Source organism: Oryx dammah, unplaced genomic scaffold (assembly GCF_014754425.2).
Source record: "Oryx dammah isolate SB20612 unplaced genomic scaffold, SCBI_Odam_1.1 HiC_scaffold_25, whole genome shotgun sequence".
NCBI lineage: Eukaryota > Metazoa > Chordata > Mammalia > Artiodactyla > Bovidae > Oryx > Oryx dammah.
The window spans coordinates 15,151,878-15,176,822 of record NW_024070209.1 but is presented as its reverse complement, the minus strand read 5'-3'; the positions used below and the strand labels follow the sequence as shown (position 1 = coordinate 15,176,822).

Genomic DNA, 24,945 nt, shown 5'->3' with positions numbered 1-24,945 from the left:
AAAAGAGATGGTTTAGTGAAACAGTTACTAAGGTGGACAAGTAAAGCATACTAAAATAGTAAAATTCTTTGCTTTTTCTGGGCTCTCACAGTTGGCTCAACATCCTATCTACTCATTTTAGCCATGATGAGTAGCCAAGGGGGAAGAGAAATCTATTATTCTTCTTGCCAATTAAGATGGAGAGCTGTAGTGCTGGTGTTTGAGAGGGGAAAAGTTGGTAAAGTGTGAGTGTGTGTGTGTGTGTGTATTTGTGGGTGCAGAAAAGGAAGTGTAAAATGACAAGGAGGTACAGTGCCTCTGTTGGGGTCAGGGTGCAGACACCAAACACACCTCTACCCAATTCACATGCAGATACCATGAGGAGAGAGGTCCTGAAGAGAAGGCAAGACAATACCAAATTTGTTTTTATACTCTCTGTTTGATGTTCAGTGCTTAAATAGCTGGATCTGGGCCTGAGGAGAGAGTTCCATATGGAGGAATAGATAGCAGTCACACGTGGCCCTGGCAGATACTGCTTAAAGAGACTGTGTGGGGTAAGAATCATACCGAGGATGGAGTCTTTAAGGAAAACACCATTTAAGAGGAGAAGAGACGAATGGAGGTCTGTGCACTAAGGAAGGATGGCAGCAAGTGATGTCATGGAAACCAGGGAAGGAAAGTAACAAGGAGAGTACATCCACAAAAGATCAGGACGGGAAGACTGCTGGACTGGCAAGTTCGAGGGTTAGTGACTGCATCCAGAGCTAAAGCCAGAAAAGGCAGGGCAGGAGAGATGAGGATTTTAGGCAAGAGGCTCCCAGAGAACCATGTGAAAACCAACACAAGCATTAATGCCGTTAAAAAACAAAAAGCAAACAATACTCCTCGATCACAGTATTATGTAATATCCATTTTGAATATAATTTGCACAGACATATAATGTTAATAGAAAATATTCACATAACCAAAATTTTTAGTGTAAATATATTGGGAAGAAATGGAAGTAATAGAAATGCCAGTATTAGATAATTAAGTCCTTATTTACTATGAGAAGAGGTCAACTGATAATACCTGCTGCTAAGTCACTTCAGTCATGTCCGACTCTGTGCGACACCACAGACGGCAGCCCAGCAGGCTCCCCCGTCCCTGGGATTCTCCAGGCAAGAACACTGGAGTGAGTTGCCATTTCCTTTTCCAATGCACGAAAGTGAAAAGTCAGAGTGAAGTCGCTCAGTAGTGTCTGACCCTCAGCGACCCCATGGACTGCAGCCTACCAGGCTTCTCCATCCATGGGATTTTCCAGGCAAGAGTACTAGAGTGGGGTGCCATTGCCTTCTCTGGATAATACCTAAAACTGGGTTAATAAAAATAGCCATATATAGTTATTATTATTATGAAATATGGAAATGTGAGAATGGCAAAAGAATTCTAAAGGGTTTCTCCCCTTTGGCAAGAAGTATCTTGAGGAGGGGAGCAGTGGAGCAGGAAATCGCTGTACTCTGTCGGAAGTCTTACACTACGACTTAACTTGTAAAAGCGGTGTTATTTTAAAAATACAAACATTTCATTTAAAAATAGAGAAAAAGAATAAATATATTCAAAAACTGGCAAACAGGAAACAAAGAACGACAGCACACAAAAATATTCCTTTTCCAAAGGGGGCCGCATGGACGTTGGGAGGCTGGCGACGCCTAACTCTCACTCTGTGGGTGGGGCGCACAGGTGTGTTCCCTTCGTGAAAACGCGCGTTTACTTACGATTTGTATACTTTTCTATATTTTCACTGTATTTGAATAAAAGTTAATTAAAAAGGTATTTCCTCCAATTAAGGAAGTCCCATAAACTGAAGGAAAAAAGTGAGTTATTAAAATACATTAACAAATGGAGCTAATACGTAATCTTAAAAACTTCGATAAATTTTTAAAAACACAATTAATGTTATAATTTACTGGTTAATATCACCATTTTCCTCTCTTTAACTGTTAAGTGAGAGAAATAACCCTCTAGTTATCCAGATTGTCTACAAAAATAGTAACATATATTTAACCCTTCTTTAGAAAATAGGTATTTTTAACTCAAAAAAGCAAAAGATCTTGCCTTGGATTTCTCTGATAAAATGAACCACCAAATATTATGATTTTCTCCTGGGCAGTCCATAAAGTTTACCTGCATTACAGTCCTTTGCATTAAAGTGAAAAGAAAATCTTTTTAAACAGATAAATGTTTTTATCTACTGTAAACTGGGTAAACATTTGATTACTGAACCCGCCAGTTACAGTTAAAATTATAAATTACTAAGTATGTAGTAACAGGCTGAAGGGTAGAACGGTGTAAGAATTTAGAGGCAATTCTCAGGGAAACAGGATCCAAGACACGGGCACTCGGATGGGTTGCACATGTGGAGTAAGATGAGGACAAAGAAGGGTAAGTGCAAAGTAATCGTGCCATCTGCCTAAAACCAAGTGTTCAAGAACAGCTAGCTCTAGAGCGGAGAGGAAGACAGACACAGTCAGTCGCTGAAGTCCAGCACAAACATGCGGGAATGGCTAGGAAGTCTGTAAACAGCAGTAATAAGTGCAGGTCTTCTGTTAACCAGGGCAGGTGAACTGTTTTATCAGGGAGTCAACATACATGTGGAGAGCTCTGAAAACTGTAAAGCAGTATAAACCATTATGATTATCACTGACCCTCACTGTCAAAAGGGGACAGCAAAGCCCTCATCGTTGCCCACTCAGTATGTGCCCCCATACTTCCTGAGGGTTTAAAACAGACCTAAAGGGAAACAAACTCTACCACCTCGGTATCAGCCCTCCATACCTCCCAAAACCTCTGCTCTGAGCACTCACTGTGGGCTGAGCCCCATGCTAAGTACACAACCAACTTGATTTCATTTGGTTCTCACTGTTACCCTAGGAAGCAGGGACTTTATTATCCCCACTTTACACAGAAACTGAAAGACAAAGTGAGCTTCTCAAGGGCTCAGAGCAAGTGAGTTATGTACCTGGGTTTTAAACACCAGAGATTTTTGGAATCATGAGCTTTGATGAGGATAAAGAGAAGACAACAATGATAGTAGATAATGTTCATATATACATAGTTCTTTTACATTGGAAAGATTTGTTCTTTTATGAAGTATATATATGAATATTATCCACTATCAGTATTTGTCTTCTCTTAAATATATGACCCTTCCTGTGAGCCAGGAGCTCTATGAACACAGTCCTCCTAACAACTCTAGGGGGAAGGTGCTCTTGTTATTTGTATTCTGCAGGTAAAGAAACTGGAGCACAGAGAACTTTAACTTGTCCAAGGTCACACAGCTAAGGGAAGGCAGATTTGGATTTGAACCTGCAGTTCGCGTCCCAGCGCTTGCTCTCAAGCACCTGCTGTATTAAGTTATAAAGGAGAGTTCCTTACTCCTCTGCTGTTTCTTCCTTTCTAATAAGTTCTTTTACGTTGGAAAGATTTACTCTTTTATGAAATATGCACACCAATAACTTTGATCATTTCATTATTCTTTTTTTGCCAAATTTTGAATCAACCAAAACCAGACAGGTTTTTGTAGCTTTTTAACTTAAAAATTTCTCCAAGACGTTGGTGCTAATAAAAAATAAAGAGAAAATAAAATTCCCAAACGCAAGCACTACTAATGTTGCCATTAATTTCTCTCGTTTCTTTGCTATGCATAAAATTTTTAATACTAATGCTCTGTAAACTGTTTTATCTTTGTTTTTCACTTAACATTATGTCACAGATTTTTTTCACGTTTTCATATATTCTTTAGATAGATCATTTTAATAGATTCAAAGCCTCCCATTGGGAGGCACGAATGGTAAAGAATCCATCTGCCAATGCGGGAGATACAAGAGACATGGATTCAATTTCTGGGCTGGGAAGATCTGCTGAAGTATGAAATGGCAACCCACTCCAGTATGCTTGGCTGGAAAATTTCATGGACAGAGGAAGGAACCTGGTGGGCTATAGCCCATGGAGTCGCAAATTGTCAAACATGACTGAACACACACAAAAACAAAAAACAACTGCAGTTAGGCTGTTTCTATGTGTTGCCATTGTCAATATTACTATATATAACATTTCACTGCATATCTTTGTGCCTAAAGATTTTTCTCATACTGAAGCTTCTCTAAGTTAGAATTCCAGGAACAGAACTATAGAATCAAGGGAATAAACAATTTAAGACTCTAGAGATAAGCTGGATACTTCCAAAAAGGACTAAATCAAGTTTAGACGTCTATTAGTAGTGTATGGAAATATGTCATTTCACTGCATATCACCAGTACTGGGTGTGTATGCTATTTTGTTCCACTAAAGATATATGCAGCTACTATTCTAGTTTTACTTTTATTATGTGAATTTAAATCTCTTTCCAAATGTTTGTTGAATAAATATATTCCCTTTTTAAGATATTTAAATTACTTCTTGATTTGTATGGAACTCATTTTCCAATCTGGAAACAATTTTACTGTTCATCTTCATATGGAAATTACACAGACTACAAGCTGATGCACTAACACGTTGCTAGCCTCTTTTTCTAAACCCCAATTCTGTACACTGCTGGGAAAAAAGAGAAAGTTGATGAATCTGAAAAAGTAACAGCAAACACATGGGAAATCCTGGAGAGAAGGAGATTGGCTGGGTCCTGGTTTGGTGGAGAAGAGCAGTCCAGGGTGGAAAAGTACGAGATGCCAAGGCTCACAGATGGCCTGGGAGCCTGGGAAAAGCTTTTTGGTTGTGCTTTCTTTTCCTTACACACACTACTCTATGTGCCACTTGCCACCAATCTGGAGAGACCAAAATACAACAGTGCCAGCCCAGTGCAAGCCAGGGACCAGGCAGGTATAGAAGGTCAGCCCCCAATCCGTTGAGGTTGGATGGCCACTCAGGAAGATGAGCACTGGAAGAAAGCAGTGCCTGGTAGGGATCAGAAAGGTTTCCTGAGGAGCCAGGCCACTTGGGTGGTGGCGGCGGCGGTGGTGGTGGTGATGGGAGAGGGCAGTGGCAAAGTATTTCTAGGAGATAAGTTCACCTCACCAGGAGAGGCACAATCTGGTCCTGGGCTTGCTGTAGGCCCTCCCACCAAGCACACATTACCAGTCGAAGAGCCAATATCCCCAGGGGAGGATGAGCCAATAGGGACAAAATTAGACGTCTGAAAAGTGCAGCCAAAATGAAATAAACACACTGAACAGCCTATGTGAAAAATAATTAAAGGGGCATAGGGAGGAAAACTTGTTTTCATAATACATACCCTCAGGAAGATGAGAGGCAAAAACCAAGGAAGATCCCCTGGGCAGCAGTATAAATGGGGAAGGAAGAGTATGAGGACTGAGCCTGGGGTTGTTCACAGGGAAGAAAAGGCGAGAACAATTCTGCAAAGGGGATGAGCAAGCTGCAGCTGGTGGCATAAGAGCGGTGACATTCTGGAAGCCAGCTAAAGAAAGTGTCAGAAGGAAGAGGGATCAACTGTGCTAAGTGCCACAGACAGGCTAAGACACCGGAGGGCTGAGGGAAGGGACGTGGAGACTGCGGCAAGATGCTTCTCCCAAGGGGTCAGTCCTGAAGAACAGCAGAGACGTGGGGTGGGGATTGGGGGGGGGGGGGCGCATAAATTATTTGTGCACAGCTTGGAAACACTGAGAACTTTTAAAAACAAGTGCAATGATAAACGCATTTGTAATATAGCTATACAGGTACAATTTAACCCATGGTGATTATAAGAGAAGGTCCACTTGCCTTTTTATCTGAAAACTAATACTAATATGCTACCCCAAGGATCATTCTTTACTTAGTCTGTGGCTTTTTCGGGGGGTTCTGGACACCCCTGTGGATCTGATTGAGAGTTTTGAATCCTCTACCCAGAAGAGGTAGTTACACAGCCACATATACAATTTTTTTTCCCATGATATTTTGGGTAATCTCACAATCTTCTGAAGCCTAGTAATAGATCCTTCTTAGAAATTCTAATTCACCCAAGCTGGCCTGGGATTTCAGTCTTATCTCTCAGTACAGCATATGACTCAGTAAGTGCATTTCTCTGAAGAGCTTTCTTCAGTTTTCTGTCAATTCCCTCCTCCTCCTCTTTACCCCTTCCGTCACTTTCCGACGTTCGCGTCTCGGGCACTGTGTTAGGCGAGTCCTTCGAGAGATGAGCTGAGGCATCTCCAGCCTCTCCAGAGGGTGCCTCTGTGCATGCTGCCTCTACTCCCACCAAAGCTCCCAGTGAGGTGTGTGCTGGACACATCCCCTTACCTCTACCAGCCCCACTATTCTCAAAGCCACCGCTTTCCCTCTGAAAAGGAATGAGAAAGTTGTGGGGGGGTCGAATACTCGCCCCAAATTCATGTCGTAACAGAACCTCAGAATGTGAGCTCATTTGGAAATAGTTAATAACAATTAGTTAGGATAAAGTCATACTAGATTAGCGTGGGCCCTAAATCCAATGACTAATGTCCTTATAAGAAAAGGAGGTGACACGTAGAGACATAGGGAAGGAGATGAAGTAGGTGAAGAGGGAAACAGGTTAGAATCATGCTGCCACAAGCCAAGGAAAGCCAGGAACCCCCAGAAGCTGGAAGAGGCAAGGAAGGTTCTTCCCTGGAGCCTTTAGAGGGAGCATGGCTCAGCCAACACCTTGATTTCAATCCTCTAGCTCTAGAACTGAAGAGAATAGATTTCTATTGTTTGAAGAAACTAAGTTTGTAGTAATTTGACATAGCAGTCCCAGGTAACGAATCCAGCAGTCTTACCTAGAAAGACCAAGGCAACGTTGAGAACACTCAGACAAACGCCTCCTGGACACTCACCTGGCTTCCACTAATCCTCTTCCCATTTCAGTTCAGGAAGCACTAAATGAACAGCTGTCATGCCTCAGCCTGTCTCCACTCAGTATGCTGACGTCCAGCCCTCTCATTGTTTCTGTCCAGTCAGTAAGTCATGTCCAATTCTTTGCGATCTATGGACTGCAGCACACCAGGCTTCCCTGCCTTCACTATCTCCCGGAGTTTGCTCAAACTCATGTCCATTGATTCGGTGATGCCATCCAACCATCTCATTCTCTGTCGCCCCCTTCTCCTTGCCTCATATGTAGTTTTCAATTCAAATCTCTCCATATTTGCCCTCATGGGGTATGGCTTGTGTGTCATGATAAAATACGTTTTCTCTACCCCCAAGCTTATAAAAATATTTTCAATCAAGTGCTTTTATGGTTTTACATCTTCCCTAACAGTAATGATGATAAGGATGAAGACGGCAGCTATACTTAAACAGCACTTGTATGCGGCAGGTGATATTCTCTGCCCTTTTCATACAGCTATTTACTTAATCATCACAGCAGTCCCGTGAGGTACTAATATTATCCCTGTTTCATGAAAGTGAAAAACCAAGTGGTTTGTAACTTGCTCAGGTCACACAGCTGGGGGAGGTAGCCTGGAAGCCCAGGCTGTCTAACCCCAGAATCTATGCTCTTACCTACAACATCATCCTGCTTCTCAAGGCATTTCAATTTAAATATTTTAACCAACTACTTGAATTTATTTTGGTTTAAGGAGTGAAGCAGAGCTTTCATTCTGAGTCCCAAATGCTTGGCCAACTATTTCAATGCATAGTGAATATTTTATTTTATCCCACAGATTTAAAATGCCATCCTTATCATGAACTACATTCTCACACTTACTTGAGTGTTTCTGAACCCTCTCTCCTGTTTCATTTCATTCCTGTAGCAGATGTTAACTCTTTATATAATAAGGATATCATTACCTTTTTATCTTTCCTACTTGTTACAAATATTTTGTCACATATTTTTTTCATGAAGTCATAAAAATTCCTTCAAGTTTTCTTTTCTTGCTTCAAAGTTCAGGAAATTTGGTAGGTACTCACTTGTATTCCTAGTTTTTCCAGGAGATGAAAAAATATTTAGCATATATTTAGCCCATTTGGAATTCATTTGGTGTATCATAAAATAATCTAAGTATATTTTTTGAGCCTGGATGCTTAGAGGGATTTCACTTTAATCAGTATCAACAGCCCTGCATCCCTCACTTCCTAACTAAACCAATGCCACGGCACCAACTCTATGTCATGACTTCTAACTCCCTAACCCCCACCGCCAGCCATTTCAGTGATGGGGCACTTCTGCTGCATTCTTTTCCTCACATCATGTACCATGGAATGCAGCAAGCAGTGTGTGACTGTGGGGAACCACCACCAGCCCCCTCAAGAGAGCTGAAGTTTTCTCACCTGGAGGAGCAGCAATCCTAATCTCCACAAAGAGGAAAGCTTAACTGTTTTCTTCTCCAACACTAACCTTGAGGTCCTTGGCCAAGTCTCCCTAAAACGTTGGCCAAAAGCACAAGGCGTTGGCCCTTTGAATCCTGGAGGTCTTCACAGCAGGAACAGGATCGCCTCAGGTCCAGTTACAAACACTTCCAGGAGGGCTGGAGGCCAGGAATGAAGCCATTTCCGCCTCCTGGCTTGGCCATGTCCCCGCTCCACTTGGAGCTCTCTAAAGAACTTGCTCTGCTTCCTGGCCTGATAACCCTGACCCTTGGCTTCCCCATACCTCAGTTATCACAGAGAGGTAGGCAGCTTAACATTGTCTTTTTCACTCTTTCAGCAAAAGAAAAAAAAAAAATCCTTTGCATGAGGAAATGGCATGCACAAGCTTTAGGTTAAAAAGGCCAAACTTCAGACTTTACATCTTGGCTTGACTAGTTGTAAGCTGTGAAAGATCAGCTTTATTAGTTTCTCCAGCAAGCTGCAGATACTTCAGCAGTAAACCAGAGATAATATCTACCTCACAGAGACAGAATCCATATAGAATACATCCATTCCCTCCACTCTTCACCCTCAGGTAAGCCCCGCCACCACTTGCTCTAGGACTTCAATCAAGTTGGCAATCTTTCTCACCAACCATCAACACCACCTCCCTCCTTCCCCAAGGAGAAATCCACACAAAGAACAACATCCATAAGAAAGAATACATATTGTATGATTCTGTTTATACGACAATCAAGAGAAAGCAAAATTGAACTGTGGGGACGGAAATCAGAAAGCAGTTGCCTGGCTGAAGGGAAAGGGTGGTGGTTCAGTTGACTGGAAAGGGGAATAATAGCACTTTCTGTGGTGATGAAAATGTTCCATACCTGTTTTGGGAAGTGGTTCTATAAGAATACACAATGTCAAAACATATCAAAATTACACTTAAGATCTGCATTTTCTTATGTGTAAATACCCCAATTTGGAAAAAAAAAAAAAAAACCTCTGTCAGATATAATTCAAAAGCATAGTAATATGATAGGGGAAATATGCTGTTTAATATAAATCTTCTAACAAACTTCAAGGCATGATTCACTCAAAAAGACATGCCTAAATGTGATTCCTATCTTTGGTTCCAACCACGGACAAGGGAGCCTGGTGGGCTTCTGTCTATGGGGTCGCACAAAGTCAGACACGACTGAAGTGACTTAGCAGCTTAGCAGCAGCTATGTAACTGGCCAAGTTACATAATCTCTCTGGGTCTCATATTCATACATTGTAAAATGAGGACTCTTCAGTACCCACCTCAAATACTGTATGCCCACCTCAAATACTGTATGCCCTGTAAAAGATCTCTAGTCTTTCCCATTTTGTTGTTTTCCTCTATTTCTTTGCATTGATCGCTGAGGAAGGCTTTCTTACCTCTCCTTGCTATTCTTCGGAACTCTGCATTCAAATGCGTATATCTTTCCTTCTCTCCTTTGCTTTTCACTTCTCTTCTTTTCACAGCTATTTGTAAGGCCTCCTCAGACAACCATTTTGCTTTTTTGCATTTCTTTTTCTTGGGGATGATCTTGCTCCCTGTCTCCTGTACAATGTCATGAACCTCCATCCATAGTTCATCAGGCACTCTGTCTATCAGATCTAGGCCCTTAAATCTATTTCTCACTTCCACTGTATAGTCATAAGGGATTTGATTTAGGTCATACCTGAATGGTCTAGTGGTTTTCCCTACTTTCTTCAAGTTAAGTCTGAATTTGGCAATAAGGAGTTCATGATCTGAGCCACAGTCCACTCCCGGTCTTGTTTTTGCTGACTGTATAGAGCTTCTCCATCTTTGGCTGCAAAGGATATAATCAATCTGATTTTGGTGTTGACCGTCTGGTGATGTCCATGTGTAGAGTCTTCTCTTGTGTTGTTGGAAGAGGGTGTTTGCTATGACCAGTGCGTTCTCTTGGAAAAACTCTGTTAGCATTTACCCTGCTTCATTCTGTACTCAAAGGCCAAACTTGCCTGTTACTTCAGGTGTTTCTTGACTTCTTACTTTTGCATTCCAGTCCCCTATCATCAAAAGGACACCTTTTTTGAGTGTTAGTTCTAGAAGGTCTTGTAGGTCTTCATAGAACCGTTCAACTTCAGCTTCTTCAGCGTTACTGGTCAGGACATAGACTTGGATTACCGTGATATTGAATGGTTTGCCTTGGAAATGAACAGAGATCATTCTCTCATTTTTGAGATTGCATCCAAGTACTGCATTTCGGACTCTTTTATTGACTATGATGGCTACTCCATTTCTTCTAACAGATTCGTGCCCACAACAGTAGATACAATGGTCATCTGAGTTAAACTCACCCATTCCAGTCCATCTTAGTTCGCTGATTCCTAGAATGTTGATGTTCACTCTTGCCATCTCCTGTTTGACCACTTCCAATTTGCTAGATTCATGGACCTAACATTCCAGGTTCCTATGTAATATTGATCTTTACAGCATCGGACCTTGCTTCTATCACCAGTCCCATCCACAACTCGGTGTTGTTTTCACTTTGGCTCCATCCCTTCATTCTTTCTGGAGTTATTTCTCCACTGATCTCCAGTAGCATATTGGGCACCTACTGACCTGGGGAGTTCATCTTTCAATGTCCTATCTTTTTGCCTTTTCATACTCTTCATGGGGTTCTCAAGGCAAGAATATTGAAGTGGTTTGTCATTCCCTTCTCCAGTGGACCACATTCTGTCAGATCTCTCAATAGAATGGGAAAACAATAGAATGGGAAAGACTAGGGATCTCTTCAAGAAAATTAGAGCTACGAAGAGAACATTTCATGCAAAGATGGGCTCAATAAAGGACAGAAATGGTAGGGACCTAACAGAAGCAGGAGATATTAAGAAGAGGTGGCAAGACTAAACAGAAGAACTGTACAAAAAGGATCTTTATGACCCAGATAATCATGAAGGTGTGATCACTCATGCTCACCTAGAGCCGGACATCCTGGAATGTGAGTTCAGGTGGGCCTTAGGGAAGCATCACTATGAACAAAGCTAGTGGAGCTGATAGAATTCCAGTTGAGGCTATTTCAAATCCTAAAAGATGATGCTGAGAAAGTGCTGCACTCAATACTCCAGCACATTTGGAAAACTCAGCACTGGCCACAGGACTGGAAAAGGTCCGTTTTCATCCAATCCCAAAGAAAGGTAATACCAAAGAATGCTCAAACTACTGCACAGTTACACTCATTTCACATGCTAGTAAAGTAATGCTCAAAATTCTCCAAGCCAGGTTTCAGCAATAGGTGAACTGTGAACTTCCAGATATTCAAGCTGGTTTTAGAAAAGGCACAGGAACCAGAGATCAAATTGCCAACATCTAGTGGATCATCAAAAAAGCAAGAGTATTCCAGAAAAACATCTATTTCTGCTTTATTGACTATGCCAAAGCCTTTGACTGTGTGGATCACAATAAACTGTGGAAAATTCTGAAAGAGATGGGAGTACCAGACCACCTGACCTGCCTCTTGAGAAACCTGTATACAGGTCAGGAAGCAACAGTTAGAACTGGACATGGAACAACAGACTGGTTCCAAATAGGAAAAGGAGTACGTCAAGGCTGTATATTATCACCCTGCTTATTTAACTTCTATGCAGAATACATCATGAGAAATGCTGGGCTGGAAGAAGCACAAGCTGGAATCAAGATTGCCAGGAGAAATATCAATAACCTCAGATATGCAGATGACACCACCCTTCTGGCAGAAAGTGAAGAGGAACTAAAAAGCCTCTTGATGAAAGTGAAAGAGGAGAGTGAAAAAGTTGGCTTAAAGCTCAACATTCAGAAAACGAAGATCATGGCATCCGGTCCCATTACTTCATGGCAAATAGATAGGGAAACTATGAAAACAGTGGCTGAGTTTATTTTTCTGGGCTCCAAAATCACTGCAGATGGTGACTGCAGCCATGAAATTAAAAGACACTTACTCCTTATAAGTAAAGTTATGACCAACCTAGACAGCATATTAAAAAGCAGAGACATTATCTTGTCAACAAAGGTCTGTCTAGTCAAGGCTATGGTTTTTCCAGTAGTCATGTATGGTGAGAGTTGGATTGTGAAGAAAGCTGAGTGCCAAAGAATTGATGCTTTTGAACTGTGGTGTTGGAGAAGACTCTTGAGAGTCCCTTGGACTGCAAGGAGGTCCAACCAGTCCATCTTAAAGGAGATCAGTCCTGGGTGTTCACTGGAGGGACTGATTTTGAAGCTGAAACTCCAATACTTTGGCCACCTGATATGAAGAGCTAACTCACTGGAAAAGACCCTGATGCTGGGAAAGATTGAGGGCAGAATGAGAAGGGGACAACAGAGGATGAGATGGTTGGATGGCATCACCGAGACAATGGACATGGGTCTGGGTGGACTCCGGGAGTTGGTGATGGACAGGGAGGGTTGGCGTGCTGTGGTTCATGGGGTCACAAAGAGTCGGACACGACTGAGCGACTGAACTGAACTGAACTGTAAAAGGTAGTCCGTGATAGTGCCAAGAACATAGTAAGCACTTGATATATGTTAATCGTTTTCCCTTCCTCTTCCATTTATAAACAGCAAATGAGATGCAATAGCACAATACTTACATTCTTTTCCCAAAGTGACTATAAGTTCTCAAAGAGGAGAAAGGGGAGGGGGTGTGAGGGAAACAGGAAAGAGCAGAAAAATAAAAACATGAACAAATAACATTAGAATTCATCCTGAGGAAAGAAGCATATACATAAGGATTTATCTATAAGGATATTCATGGCACTATTAACAGTAGTAAATTAATAGTAGAAAACTGGAAAATGGAACAGGGACTAATTACACAAAAATACAAAACTAAGCTTTATGATAGATTAATAAAAGTATATATAATCCAGACATGAATATGAATATCTACTATTACAGAAAAGCATTTTTGAGCTATACTAATCTATGCAGTAGTCAAAATTAGGACAGACAGAAAAGGCAGGAAATGCTAAAGGTAGTATAACTACCCACACATTCTCTTATTACAAATAGTGAGTAAAACAATTTATAGCTGATTTATCCTGTGTCTATATTAAAATGAGTATGAAATTACACACACACAATAGAAAAAAATTTAAATGAAAATAATCATATCTATAAAGTAGAAAAAGCATGGACAAAAAGAATTTTAAAGCAAATTAAAAATAGAATGAGGTCAGGTAGTGTCAAACATAAGAATATCAGAGTTTTTTTTAAAGACACCTGTTACCAAACTTGCGGAGTCAAATTAAGTAAAATTATTTTAGCCAAGATAAAAATATTCCAGACAATCTATCAATTGTCTCTGTCCGTGCTGACGAGTGGTGAGAAAGCATGATGACAGACACAAGCATGTCACAAAGCTAAATATGACTAAGCCCGCACTAGCCTTGAGGACCTTCCTTCGATGATGACTTAACCACAACGGAGCGAGTTTCCCCACACCTGCCAGAGACCAAACGTGGCCATCAGCATTCTGTGACACTTCTGGAGAGGGCTATTCACAGGGCCTCATAGAAACTAGCAAATTATCTCACTATGGCTATTTCTCCATCTAAATACCCTAAAGTTCCCTCTTATAAATCGCTAGAGATGATCCTTTGGCTTGAACATGTCACTGGTTATCTAGCTCTGGTGTTCTCAGTATTATTTCCCCAAATCCAAATATAAAAATTAAGCAAAGAGCCATAACATCTGGCATCATTACGGCACCATATGCTTCTCTAAGTGCTTTGTTTACAAGCAGTATTTTTTCTAACAGGAACGATTCTCAATGCTCCTGTGTGTGGCAGCAGTGCCGTGAGAAGGAAGTCTAACGAATCTGCATGCCACCCTTAACTGTTTCTAAAGCTACTGAACTTTTATAAAAACCAATTTCAAATTCATCAAAAGGAGGTTTGGTTCATATTATGAATTTGAAGAACAGAAGAATTATAGGAAAAAAAGAAATTAAAATATTAGCTGGCCATGAATTTAAACTAAATCCTAATAATTTTCTTTAGGTAGGAAACTACTAACTTTTCACTTAAATTAGAAATCATATAAGTTAAATAATCTGCTAAAACAGGTACAGGGTTAGAAAATTTTCAATGGGAATCAGAATACAATTTTACTGTGGGTGAAAATTCTTATAATTAGATTTGCTGGAAGGAGTAAAAAAACTGAACATGATCACTAAAATACATTTGGAAAATCTATTTAAAATAAAAATTAAATGAAAGCATCTCCATTTATGCTGGGAGAAGGTTTCGTTCTTTTACTTTTTTCTTTTTCTGAAAACTGCTCAAAATGTATCTTTGTGCATTCTGAACAAGCTTTGTGAAAGAAAAAAAAAAAAAGAATTTACTTCAAGGGTAAAATGGAATATACCAGCAATGCAGCTTATTTACCTTTTCTCTGAGGCTTCCCTGGTGGCTCAGATGGTAAAGTGTCTGCCTGAACTGCAGGAGACCTGGGTTCAATCCCTGGGTTGGGAAGATTCCCCTGGAGAAGGAAATGGCGACCCACTCCAGTATTCGTGCCTGGAGAATTCATGGACGGAGAAGCCTGGAGGGCTACAGTCCACGGGGTTGCAAAGAGTTGGACATGATTGAGTGACTTCACTTTCTTTTCACTTTCCTCCACTGAGATTTCAGATGGGAAGGAAATAGCAACCCACTCCAGTATTCTTTCTTGCCTGGGAAATCCCATGGACAGAGGAGCCTGGCAGGCTACAGCACATAGGGTCCCAAAGAGTCAGACATGACTGAAGCAACTAAGCAAGTATGAGATTTTAGAATAGCCTTCATGAAGCTTCCTCAGTAAATACTACTACTAATAAGTCGCTTCAGTCGTGTCCAACTCTGTGCGACCCCATAGACGGCAGCCCACCAGGCTCCCCCGTCCCTGGGATTCTCCAGGCAAGAACACTGGAGTGGGTTGCCATTTCCTTCAGTAAATAAGGGCCTTTAAAAAAAAATTACAGTTGAGGTAAACAAGAAACAGGCGCTTTGGAATCTCTGTTCCAGCCTCAGTGGTTTGGCAACATACCGAGACCTGCTCAGAGCCTAGGGGCTGAGTGCAGAAGAGGAAAAGCCATCACAACAGTGAACAGGACAAGTGCAAGATGATGGGGGGCGGGGGTAGGGGAGGAAGGAGCGTGCAAACAGACCAGCAAGGGTTCCTATCCTCTCTAGGATGAAAATTTCTGCTATGCTTCCAAACATGTTTTAAGTGATCTTCACTCAAAGCTCAAGTCCCTTCTTTCTATACTGGATGGTCAATATATAATAGTTAAAAAGGCCAAAACAAAATAAAAACAAGGAAAAGACAAGTAATTGAAGGGGTCAACATAGCTCCTGTAAGTAGGTATATGGTTCTACCTAAGAAGTCACAGAACTGGCTTCCCATGTGGCTCAGCTGGTAAAGAATCCGCCTGCAATGCAGGAGACCTGGGTTTAATCCCTGGGTTGGGAAGATCCCCTGGAGATGAGAAAGGCTACCCACTCCAGTATGCTGGCCTGGACAATTCCATGGACCGTACAGTACAGGGGGTTGCAATGAGTTGGACACAACTGAGTGACTTTCACAAAGTCGTAGATCTTTAAGTGAACTGCCCAAAACCTGAGCTTTAAAACAATTTAGCCGATTATATAGCTGAATTTGCAAAAGCATTCATACAGATCAAGGGTTACAGCTAAAAAAAACAAGACCAGACAAGGTAAATTTTGGAATAGTTGGAGTGCATATATATATAGTAAGTCATGAGAGTAGTGTGATATTATCATATATTATATCTTATTTCTGTTTTTACATAATTCCAAATTCGCTAATAGCATATGCTGATAATTACAAATATAATGTTACATTTTCGAGCCCCCTGATTTTGTAACCTGTAAGCTCCTGTACACTCTATCTTTATACAGTCTCTTCACAAATTAACCCCACAAAAGGTCTTTTATATTTAATCCTATTGGATGTAAAACCCAGGGCCTTCAAGATTCCCACAGTTTCTGAAAGGATATAGTAATTTTTGTACTGTTAGAGTTAACCAGTTCTGACTTCATCCTAAGATGAAGACTATCTTATTAAACAGTACAAGGAAAATGTTAGTCTTCATTTCTATATTGTTCAAACAATCTGAAAGTATACAGATGACTGTTTAATGAGTGAATAAATGAGTATGGGATTTATTCCAGCTATTACACTGAGATAACCAAAGTAATAAATTAACATAAGCATAAGTTTCTGCAAGCTGACTATATACATGTAAACCACATATTACTGAGTCACAGTGATATTTAGTCTATGATTACATAAACATATTTGACTTTGGAATGTCAGAATTAATATGTAACTAAGCATATTCAACTATGCAAGAAAAGTATTCTTTTATATATTACTTGAGTTTAAAAAATTTTTCCTGTGTAGAGTCTAGGGAACAATTTATATTCTATAATCAAGTATTAATATTAAACACAAACTGAAATAACAAAATATGACTACCCTACCTGAGTATCTTTGTATTTGTCTCGTAAGTCCAAGAGCCGATGATAAGCTTTAATGGCTTCAGAAAATTCTCCAACATCAGTGCTAGTGAGAATGTAGTTTTCCCAGATCTGCCAATGTTCATAGTTGCACTTGAGGGCTTCTTGTAATGTTCTAAAAGCTTTTACTCTATTGAAAGTCAAATAAACAAACAAACAAACAAAAAAAAAAACAATAATGAATAACCATAGCTAAATAACATGAACGTGAAGTCGCTCGGTCGTGTTCAACTCTTTGAGACCCCATGGACTGTAGCCTGCCAGGCTCCTCTGTTCATGGGATTTTCCTGGCAACAGTATTGGAGTGGATTGCCATTTCCTTCTCCAAGGGATCTTTCCAACCCAGGGATTGAACCCAGGTCTCCCGCATCATAGACAGACGCTTTACCGGCTGAGCCACCAGGGAAGCCCCCACAGCTAAATAAGCCATACCTAAATGTATAAAATGCTAATGTGAACGTTCCATCACTCCTGAAACATTCATGTTAACAAACAGAATTAGAGGTCCAAACAGCCTGAAACCACCCTGAATTTCCCAGCAGAGAACGGCAAACAAAATAGGTAGGAACTGGGACTTCTCTGGTGGCCCAGTGGTTTAGAATCCACCTTGCAATGCAAGGGACACGAGTTAGATCCTGGCTGGGGAACTAAGATCCCATGTGCTGCAACTACTGAGCCCACATGCCACTACTAGAGAGCCCGTGTACTGCAGTGAAAGATTCTGCATCATGCAACTGAGACCCAACACAGCCAAATAAGTAAGTGAATGAATAAATAAAAGTTAGAAATGAAGTAAGAATACGGATCCACGAATAAAAACCAAGAAGAAAATCTGAAACTGGAAAAGACCTTAAAAACAACAAACCAAAAAAACTCAACATCTGACAAAAACTAGTTTCACACAAAGAGAGGATTGACGAACTGGGAGATAACAGTGAGAAATTCAAATGAATTCAGATTAAAAAATAAAAAGAATAATAAAGACACTGAGGGAAGAATGAGAGGTAAGACTCAAGTACACATTCCATAGACATTGCAGAGTAAACAAAAGCAGAATATGGTAGGACACTGTATTTGAAGAGATAATAACTGAGCATTTTCCAAAACTAAACAAAGATCTAAATTCTATGATCAAAAGTGTATTTTGTGTACTGTTATTCTAAATAATGGTAAACCAACACCAAGACATATTATGTGAAACTGCAGTACATAAAGCTAATCCTAAAACATATAAAAGAATGACAGAGAACAGCAGATATTTCACAAACAGCAAAAGATGACAGAAGACAATAAAACACTACCTATAAAGTGTTAAGCGAAAATAACTGTCAGCCTAAAATTTTATCATCAACTAAACTTAACACTTAGGAATCAATGCACTATCAAAAATTTTAACATGTACAAAAAACAGGAAACTTTACCATTGGCCCTTACTTAAAAGAACTATTAAAGGGTCCCCTCTTGCAAAAATAATAGGACTTCCAAAGAGAAGGAAAGGGATATAAGAAATATTCAATGATGACAAGAGAAACAGAGGAAGCATGTCAGTAACTTAATTACTGAGCACAAAAATAATTATGAGTTGTGTTTTTAGTAAGTAAATCTAAAAGTCTGTAGACTATATTCTTTGCAACTAAATAAAAAATCAATAGTAAATACAGAGTTAAAAAAACATATGCCTACAAACTTGAAATGCACTCCTAAAGTAAAGAAACCAATGAGGGGGCAGAAATTCATATTAGAAAGTACAAAATATTTAGAATTTAAATAAAGTAGTATATATCACTATCTGCAAGATATTGTATTTAGAGACAAAAAGCAGTATTGAGAGAAAATTTTATAATTTTTACATGGATTGCTTATAATTATGAAAGATGGGAAATGAGTTAAAATATTCAATTTAATCTGATAGAAGAACACCAAATAATTCTAAGAAGAAAAGAAATGTTAACAAAGAAACAAATGATCAACAAAATCAAAAGTTGGCTCTATGAAAAAAAAAAAAAAAAGAAACAAATGTTTAGCTAAATTCCATTCAGTTCAGTTGCTCAGTCCTGTCTGACTCTTTGTGACCCCATGGACTGCAGCACACCAGGCCTCCAGGTCCATTACCAACTCCTGGAGTTGACTCAGCCTCATGTCCATTGAGTCGGTGATGCCATCCAGTCATCTCATCCTCTTGTCCCCTTCTCTTCCAGCCTTCAATCTTTCCCAGCATCAGGGTCTTTTCAAATAAGTCAGTTCTTCACATCAGGTGGCCAAAGTACTGGAGTTTCAATTTCAGCTTCAGCATCAATTCTTCCAATGAATATTCAGGACTGATTTCCTTTAGGATGGACTGGTTGGATCTCCTTGCTGTCCAAGGGACTCTCAAGAGTCTTCTCCAACACCACAATTCAAAAGCATCAATTCTTCAGCACTCAGCTTTCTTTATAGTCCAACTCTCACATCCATACATGACTACTGGAAAACCCATAGCTTTGACTTGACGGACCTTTGTTGACAAAGTAATGTCTCTGCTTTTTAATAAGCCGTCTAGGTTGGTCATAACTTTTCTTCCAAGGAGCAAGCGTCTTTTAATTTCATGGCTGCAGTCACCATCTGTAGTGATTTTGAAGCCCAAAATAAAGTCTGCCACTGTTTGTATTGTTTCCCCATCTATTTGCCATGAAGTGATAGGACCAGATGCCATGATCTTAGTTTTCTGAATGTTGAGTTTTAAGCCAACTTTTTCACTCTCCTCTTTCACTTTCATCAAGAGGCTCTTTAGTTCTTCACTTTCTGCCATAAGTGCGGTGTCACCTGTGTATCTAAGGTTATTAATATTTCTCCCGGCAATCTTGATTCCAGCTTGTGCTGCAATCAATATGCCAGCAAACTTGGAAAACTCAGCAGTGGCCACAGGACTGGAAAAGGTCAGTTTTCATTCCAATCCCAAAGAAAGGCAATGCCAAAGAATGTTCAAACTACTGCACAACTGCACTCATCTAACACGCTAGCAAAGTAATGCTCAAAATTCTCCAAGCCAGGCTTCAACAGTATGTGAATTGTGAACTTCCTGATGTTCAAGCTGGATTTAGAAAAGGCAGAGGAACCAGATATCAAGTTGCCAATATCCGCTGGATCACTGAAAAAGCAAGAGAGTTCCAGAAAAACATTTACTTCTGCTTTACTGACTATGCCAAAGCCTTTGACTGGGTGTATCACAACAAACTCTGGAAAATTCTTAAAGAGATGGGAATACCAGACCACCTGACCTGCCTCCTAAGAAATCTGTATGCAGATCAAGAAGCAACAGTTAGAACCAGACATGAAACAACAGACTGGTTTCAAATTGGGAAAGGAGTTCGTCAAGGTTATGTATTGTTACCCTGCTTATTTAACTTATATGCAGAGTACAACATGAGAAATTCCATTAGAATTTAGAAAAATGGTATAAATAAAATTAGTATTATTTTAAAAAATCATAAGAACATCACAAACAAATTATGCAAAATGATTTAACAAGTACAAAGCCAAATAAACCAATAAAAATGAAAACCAGGTTAGGTGGTTTTTACAGAAAAAGTTTATCAAGCCATCGCAGAATCCTTGCCTTATCCAAGCTACTTCAGAAAACAGAAAAAGACTTAAGAACTGGATATTGACAAGGAAATCAACAAAACTTCATGTCACCTATTTTAAAAGTTAAACATCTTAACTATCAGAAAGATGCTTAATGCTTTACTCTACTGGCTGAACAAACACTATAGCTCCCTTAAAGATCAAAAATGTTTTACTGGACAACTATAGTAACCTCTTTCAAGGGTAAGCTATCTGTCCCTCTCCAACAGCCTTTTTGCATTTGATTTGCTAACTTAAGACCACAAGGTCCACGTCTCTTTTCCTGCTGAGCCTCAAAGTGTTTCATCAAGACTTCCCTTTTGCTGACTTCAAGGCAAATATTTTAGAGGTGATGATGGAGGTTCTTCTGGCCGATCCAGGCCATTGGTCTGGGAGTCATCCCCTTAAGAACTTAAAAAGAAGTGTGCCCATACCATTAGTAACTTTCTCAGCTAGTCACAGAACACACAAATCATTTAATCAATTGGTTGAAATGACTTCTTTACCATTAGTCTTTTAGTCTTTTCATAACAACCAATTCACTGCAGTTTAGTTTTGTATTCTCTACATTAAACAATTTACCTAAAGTTGTCATGGAATGTACTAATTCATTTACCCACGACCCATCCTCCTTTATAGCTAAAAATGGAAGTACCCTTGCTCTAACACTTCTTCATATTCAGCCACAAATTGTTTCCATATAATTTTTTCCCCCTTTCTCCACTCCCTCGGCACACATCACACGTGATATCAACTGCGGACTGAGATTCCTGAGGTGGACTGAGATTCCCAAGGTCTCCCATCCACATACGGGTAGGGATGAAGTTATCCTATTGGAAAAGATGTCAACCAGCAGCATCCCACACCAGGAGGATTATTTTTTTTCCTGTGTGTCCTCCTATCCTCTAATCATAGTTGCTTGGCCCACACAATTTTTGCAATAAAATTCTGTTTTTTTGGAAAGTATGACTTCTTTCTAGGGAGCTTCAATTCTGGATTCATTTATCAAACCATGATGGTATGATAATGCACTCTGACAATTATATAGGAAGATGGAAAACTTTCCCATGGGACTGGTAGGGCCATGATGCCTCAGGGAATCAGATGAAACAGGGAAAACAGCACTTTAGTGAAGAACCCAGCAACAGCAGAGTGAGAGATGAGGGAGTGTAAAGGGTCACCTTAAGGCAGGGATAGGATTCTTCTGAGAGGAGTAGTAATGATTTGCCCTTGCAGTAACAATCTCATGAGTGAAGAATGAGCTATGTCTGGAGCAGTGGCAGCAAAGAAAGCAAAGTAAAATGGCAAAAATAAAGGAATGATTTACCTCTGACCTTACAACCCCACTTTTACACAAAACCCTATTCAGGGGGCTGCAGGAAGACAAAACTGTGTCAACGAGAAGCTGAGGAACAATGTGCAAGAACCACCAAGAGAGAAAGCAATTAGAATTCTTAGGGTTAATGGGCTGGAGGCCAAGAGGTCGTTACATACACAATGATCAAGATTACTAGAAAAACCCACTGAGAGCATTCCACGGTTCCGGCAGCGATTTTCCTTCCCCTTGCTTTACACCAAAAGAGTCTCTAGTGAGTTTTAACACAATCAGTTGCAATCAAGAACACAATATTATTTTCCACAGAGCGTGGTGGAACAAACAGTACTTTATTTATGTAGTTATCATCCGAGAACAGCAGAAGCATTTCATGATCTCGAAGTAATGTGGATTTATGATATCTCCAGAAATACTCATGAATCCACAAAGAAAACTAAGTTTGAAATAAGGGCAAACAAAAATGGAAATATATCTATCCTTTCATTTATTTAAAACTAGGGTAACAGCCATCCTTGCCTCTTCCCCTTCCTTGGCTTTCTGTAGCCAGTCAGTAAGTCCAGTTGCTTGTCCCCTTTATAAACTGGCATCTGCCCCTTCTTTTTCCAGCCTAGCTATCTCCTGCCTGGACTATTACAACAGCTGTCTCCTAACTGGTCTCCCAGCCCCCAGTTTCCTCTCTAGTCCATCTCACACACTGTCATCAGATAAATTTCCCTCTTCATGAAATCTCAAGAAATTTCTCTCTTCATGAAATGACCCCCACTGAAGTCTCTGGCTTCCTATTACCAACAGTCTCATCTCTCACCATGGCTCTCACTAGTCTTGAGCTGGATGACTTTACTTCCGGTCCCCTGAAGTGTAGCTTTCATGCCTGTCACCCAAATTCAAAAGGCTAAGGGCTAAGCACAGCTATTAACGACCATTTATTTCCAAAGCCTGTCCCCTCTACCAATTCTTCAAACTACAGCTTGAGTCTAACAATCTCTCAGAAGTGTTTCCAAATCCACGTCACACATGTTCTCTTCTCTGAGATCCTCAGAGGATTATACAAGTGGTAGAGAATGTAAGTGTTCTACAAATATTACCTACTATCCTAGCCCTCTTGGTACTTCTCATTGAAATTTACCACATATGACCTAGATTATTAATCAATTTTTAAAATAATATGGCATAATATTTTCTAAACCCACACTCCCTGAAGTCACTGGTTCATACTTCTATTTCTCAATAATGTTCAGTTCACAGCAAGCAATTGTGCTCTGCAACACGCTGGAGGGTGGGAGATGTGAGGGAGGTTCCAGAGAGAGGGGACATATGTGTACCTGTGGCTGATTCATGTTGATGTATGGCAGAAACCAGCACAATATTGTAAAGCATTTATCCTCCAGTAAAAAATTAAAAAAAAAAACTCTATCTGTTGAGCTGACTAAAGGCATGCTTGCTGTTATCATGTAATGAAATTTAGGACACAAAATTTCAGTTTCAAATAAAGAGTTCAAAAAAATACTTGTTACATACTAAGTGATTTAAAGAAATAAACTACACTTAGAATGCAAATGGCTAAATTAAGTCATTGTAACTCAAAGATACAGGTAAGAAAGGGGAAAAGATAACGAGGAAAGGCACAATGTTTCACTGTTCAATTGAAGAAAATCTCATTCATTTATTTTGGAAGCAAAGTTCTTCATCTTTTTTGGTGTACTTACTTTTGTTTTAATCGGATATAAGAAGTTGATAAATTGTTCCAAGCTTCAGCATTCTGAAATGATAAGAGAATTCAGTTACAGACTATTATCTCCTTTAGGTATAACTGCTGCCAACAAAAATATAACATATTTTCTTAGCTCAAGATGTGCTTTTACAATCATAATTTTCAATAAGGTATGTTTAGAGTATATAAGAAAATTAAATTAAATTTAACATTTATAATTAAACTTAATATTTATAATTTTTAAAAAGTCACAAAAACAATCAACAGAATGATATAACTGTTATAGCCCTAATTTGGAATTGAGAAAAGATTCTGTTTCCAAATTTAGATTTACAAAATAGTTGGGCAATTTATAACAGTATTTACACAATATATAGATCAATTACAAATCTAAAGCAGTGCAGAATATTGTTTTTCCTATCATAAAAGGGTTTGCTATTTTACCATCATCCTTTATCAGACAGGAGAATAAAGGAGTATGTGTTCTCTAACGTTAAAGCCACGTATTTCATCAAACGCATTTCTCTACCTATTTTTCTATGCAATGACAATAAAGTCTGTATAAATGTTGATTCTAACAAGAATGATATAAATTATGCTTGCTCTTCTTCGTTCCACATTTTATAAAACACAAAGTGTGTAGTTCTGAAGTTCCAAAGACACAACTTAAAAATTAATGGCAATGGACCTCTGCTTATGGACAGAATACAGTTAGGACCAGACTAGTCTTATTACCATAAAAAGATATCTAACTGGACAAAATTTTAGGAGACAACTGTTTCTGAGAAACTGGACAGTAGGCAGCACAGACTGTGATCCCTGAGAGAAGAGGTGTCTCAAAAATCAACCTGCACTTCTAGCTAGAGGTACTTAGAGGGCTACAGTACAGAAAGACAGAAACCAAACAAAACACAGCAAGTCTTACTGAAAGGAAGAAAAAGTTCAGAGTTCAGAGCTGCAAAAGTAGTTGAATTTGCAAGACAAACTACAGAGAAGAGAGATCTGTTCAGAGAATAAGCTCCAGAAATCTCACAACTCCTTGAATCCTTGGCTAAATACTAAGCTATACTGTGCAGGGAGAAACTTCCAAAGGCCAGGTAGAGAACAACTACCAGAGAGCTGTGAGCTGAATGGAGATTCTAGAGGTCACCCAAGTGCTGGGAGCTCGTCAAGATTCAACCAGTCTTAGTGGAGAATTCTTACTCATCAGCCGTGGGATTAAATTCAGCCCCCAAAATGTTATACCTCAAGAGAAGGGTGACTGCAGCTCTAAAATAAAGACAACAACAGACCTACTCTAAGCTGAAAATTAAGCTGATCCAGAATGAATTAACCAAATGCCAAAAAACCCTCTACCTTCAAGGGAAGACAACAAAACTTAAAACTCAACAACATAGCATCCAGAAGTGTAGGATATGATAATTTAAAAAAAAAATTGGTAGACAGGCAAACAAGCAGGGAAATTCATCCATAACCAAATTAAAAATCA

General features: G+C 39.6%; 1 protein-coding gene across 2 annotated transcripts in view; it reads right to left on the bottom strand.

The window, feature by feature from the left end:
- TTC27 (tetratricopeptide repeat domain 27) overlaps positions 1 to 24,945 on the bottom strand; it is a 172,277-nt gene that overhangs the window by 11,507 nt on the left and 135,825 nt on the right. For both annotated transcript variants that reach the window (XM_040224605.1, XM_040224606.1), the window contains exons 15-16: positions 23,452 to 23,504; positions 16,771 to 16,936 (exon numbers count right to left, since the gene is read on the bottom strand). In XM_040224605.1, the coding sequence (XP_040080539.1) occupies positions 16,771 to 16,936; positions 23,452 to 23,504 (219 nt within the window). The remainder of the gene's footprint in view (positions 1 to 16,770; positions 16,937 to 23,451; positions 23,505 to 24,945) is intronic.